The following is a 3,924-nucleotide window of genomic DNA, read 5'->3' as shown; positions in this document are numbered from 1 at the left end:
GTTCAGCAGACAAAGCAGGAGGTGCTTTGGAGAAGATCTGCTCTCCTGGTTGAGGGGAAGCCAGGGGAGGGTTAGACTGGAGATTAGGAAAAATTTCTTCATTGGAAGGGTGGTCAGGCATTGGAACAGGCTGCCCAGGGAAGTGATGGAATCTCCATCCCTGGAAGTGTTTGGAAGTCTTGGGGACATGGTTTGATGGTGAGCACAGTGGTGCTGTGTCAACTGCTGGACTCAATCTTAGGGCTCTTTTCCAACCTGGATGATTCTATGGCTATTCATTGGTGGCATCTCCATGGGTGAGCTTCAGGTGAAGCCCAGCTACGTGCCTGATCTGTTGCTTTGCCTCTGAAGAGGAAATTCCCCCAACCCCACGTGAGCAGCAGGCGCCGTCACCTTCCCGGCGAGGCCACGTGTGGGCAGGCACCAAACAGTCTCTGACAGGGGCTGGGAGGCTTTGACTGGGTTTGAAGAGACTGATTTATTAGTCACCCAGCCAGCTTGCTGCTTGTGTGGTTTTATAGCTCTGAGCTATAATTTCCAAAGCTTTAGACAAGAGCAGTGAGAGGTTTAACTTCAGGTTCTGCCTGAATGAACCCGCTGGAAGCTGGTTGAGGATCACCCTTGGGTTTTGGGGAGGCAAAGCCATGAATATTGGAGATAGGATGTGATTTTTATTTTTTTTTCCAACTGCATTGCAAGAAGCAAATAAATGCTCAGAGGTGCAGATGACTTTGGTTTGCAAGTGAGTTTTAAAGGCTGCTTTGCCCTGGTTTCATAGAATCATAGAATCAATCAGGCTGGAAAAACCTCCAAGATTATCGAGTCCAACCCTGCTGTGGTTACCAAACCATGGCACTAAGTGCCACATCCAGTCTCAGCTTGAAAACCGCCAGGGATGGTGAATCCACCACCTCCCTGGGCAGCACATTCCAATGCCTGAGCACTCTCTCCCTAAAAAAATCTCTTCCTAATCTCCAACCTAACCCTCCCCTGGCAGAGCTTGAGTCTGTGCCCTCTTGTCCTGCTGCTGGTTGCCTGGGAGAAGAGACCAACCCCCACCTGACTCCAACCTCCTGTCAGGGAGTTGCAGAGGGTGAGAAGGTCTCCCCTGAGCCTCCTCTTCTCCAGGCTGAACACCCCCAGCTCCCTCAGCCTCTCCTCATGGCACTTGTGCTCCAGTCCCTTCCCCAGCCTCGTTGCTCTTCTCTGGACCTGCTCCAGCCCCTCAATGTCCCTCCTGAGCTGAGGGGCCCAGAGCTGAGCACAGGATTCAAGGTGTGGCCTCACCAGGGGCAGAATCACCTCCCTGGAGTGATGTACTGCTCTGTGCCTCAGTGTCCCACTACCTGATGGGTTTTGTGTTACCCTCCACTGCCTCTTACTGGTGTGCAGAGGTGGTTTGGGGTAGGGATGTGGCACATTTGGCCACAGGGACCATCCCCACCTGTGTCATCCCCGCGAGCGTGAGCTCAGGGTCTGCTCAGGGTCTGTTCCTGCCTTTCCCAAGCGAAGAGCTGAACAGATGGAGTGTTACCCAACACATAAACCAGCTAAAACCTGTCTCTTTTCATTTCAGAATGTAACACAAACAGTAGAAGAAGAAAAACCTGAGCCTCCTACCATCCAGGAGATCAAACAGAAGATTGAAAAATACAATGCAAAGGTCACAAACTGCCTGCTGATGAAGCTGGTACGTGCTGAGCTGTATTTACCTCTCACACACACACACTGCTGCTGCTTTCCCTGTGCTGTGACCTGAGCCAGCCTGTGGGAAGGTGTCACCAGGGCAAGAAGCCTTGGGGCTGTTGAGCTGCTTTTCCTCCTGCTCTCTCCTTCTTGGCTTTCCCTAGTCACCAGCACTCGAGATAACCCTTCCCTGCCTCCATCCTTCTTGCTGGCAGCAGTGGCACAGTAATCCCTGGCCAACCTGTGCTGGCAATAACTTGCCCCAGATAGATGAGCCCACATTGTTGTGGCAGAGATGAATCCTGGTGTAGCCCAGGCTGCTGTCCCAAAGGGGGTTTAGAAACCTGGAGTGTATTTAGAAACACAAAACCTTTCTAGAAAGAGATGCTTTCCCCCTCTCCTCTGCCAGGTTTGCTTTAACAGAGGTCTAAGGAGCTTTATGTTTTGAAGCTTTCATTGTAAACTTGCTTATTGCCACCACTGAGTAAAGCCTTGGTTGTATGTGGTGAGGAAACAAGGAAATCACCTCTTTTTTACACACTGGAGTAACACAAAAGTAGAAACTTCACAGAGAGGGGAGAGAGTTTCATAATTAAATGGTAGAACTTTCAAGAACAGCAGCTGCATATCTCCCTGGTGCTTGATAACATCTGAAAATAGACCTGAAATTGATTTGAAGTAGTAGATCCTACGACAGTTTCCTTAGTGAAGGCTCCACAGTAATGTCTGATGGAATGTCATCCCAGTTGATTTTGATCACCCCTTGACTTGCAAGAGTCATTTGGGACCCAAATGTTTCTTCTTGAGTTACTTTGCTTGGAGATTAGCACCAACACAGTCTTGGGACTTGATATGGTCCTGGGACTCAACTGGGCTCAGCCACTGGTGGTGGGACCACAGGTCAGTGCTCCCAACTTGTTCCTGCCTGAAACTCATGGATGGACTGTGCAGAACCAGGATTTTCTCCCTATTTTGGCATTTTTATAGAGCTGAGGGTGAGATAAGGGACCTGTTGAGAAATAGCTCCTCTGGAATGATGGTTTGTTACATGGAGATGTGAGAATCCCTTAAGCTGGGAATGAAACATGAGGAATATGGTTGGGAGATGCTGCTGAAGATGAGAGCAGAGCCTTTCCCAGGGCTTTCAAACCCTCTCTTAAGTGCAGCTACAAATTCCACGTAATGGTTTCCATAACTGACTCTCAGCAGTGTTGGTTTGAAATAAAACAAGCTCACACAGACGTGGGGAAGGGATGAGTCACTGCTGAGCTGAATGGAAGGAACAGGGGGAAAATCAGTAGTGACTGACCTGAAATTACTGGTTACATGCTTCATAAGAAACCCTCAAACTCCAGCAGCACCGAGGGGCGGCGGAAAGTCCTGCTGTCACCCCACACTGCCCACCAGCAAGGCTTTTGTGGTGGGGAAAAGGACTGGAAAGGCTCCTTGGAGTTGATTCCCACTCTCCTTTGCCCTAGAACGATGATGGGACCTACACAGGCTTCATTAAGGTGCACCTGAAGCTGCGTCGGCCCGTGACGGTGCCGGCAGGGATCCGGCCCCAGTCCATCTACGATGCCCTCAAGGAGGTGAACCTTGCTGACATGACAGACAAGAGAACCTCCTTCTACCTGCCCCTGGATGCCATCAAGCAGCTGCACATCAGCAGCACCACCACGGTGAGCGAGGTGATCCAGGGGCTCCTCAAGAAGTTCATGGTGGTGGATAATCCCCAGAAGTTTGCACTTTTCAAGGAGATGAGGAAAGATGGACAAGGTGAGTTCAGGCCCAGCTTTGCCTGGGGATGATCAGTTTGACTTCTATTTTGTGTTGCTGGAACATACCCAAAGGAGTCCTGTAGGACTCAGGGAGGTGTCAGGCTGGCAGTGTCTAAAGGAACCTCCACAGGAGGTGATGCTGCTGAAGTTAGCAGGGAATTATGTTTTCAGAAGGAGCTGAAACCACCTGAGAACTCACAGAGTTCATTGCAGGGCTCTGGCAGAGACTCAGCCCTTCCACTATGATCCTGAGCAGCATGAACCTATTCTGCATGTTCCTCTTGACCTCCTGAGTTTTCCTCTGGCCTGGCAGCTGTGGTCTCACTGTGGGTATTTGCTGTCCCCTTGCAGTGCTCTTCCAGAAACTCCCTCTGACTGAGTACCCCCTGTACCTCCGGCTGCTGGCAGGCCCTGACACTGATGTGCTCAGTTTTGTGCTGAAGGAAAACGAAACAGGGGA

At 50.5% G+C, this 3,924-nt stretch overlaps 1 protein-coding gene across 1 annotated transcript in view; it reads left to right on the top strand.

Annotated features, from left to right (window-relative positions):
• RASSF5 (Ras association (RalGDS/AF-6) domain family member 5) overlaps window positions 1-3,924 on the top strand; it is an 11,947-nt gene that overhangs the window by 6,549 nt on the left and 1,474 nt on the right. Inside the window, exons 2-4 of the mRNA XM_009076066.1 lie at window positions 1,577-1,690; window positions 3,165-3,462; window positions 3,816-3,924. Coding sequence (XP_009074314.1) covers window positions 1,577-1,690; window positions 3,165-3,462; window positions 3,816-3,924 — 521 coding nt within the window. The remainder of the gene's footprint in view (window positions 1-1,576; window positions 1,691-3,164; window positions 3,463-3,815) is intronic.

Source organism: Acanthisitta chloris, unplaced genomic scaffold (assembly GCF_000695815.1).
Source record: "Acanthisitta chloris isolate BGI_N310 unplaced genomic scaffold, ASM69581v1 scaffold1496, whole genome shotgun sequence".
NCBI classification, from domain to species: Eukaryota; Metazoa; Chordata; class Aves; order Passeriformes; family Acanthisittidae; genus Acanthisitta; species Acanthisitta chloris.
The sequence above is the reverse complement of the archived record's forward strand: the minus strand, read 5'-3'. Positions and strand labels throughout refer to the sequence as shown.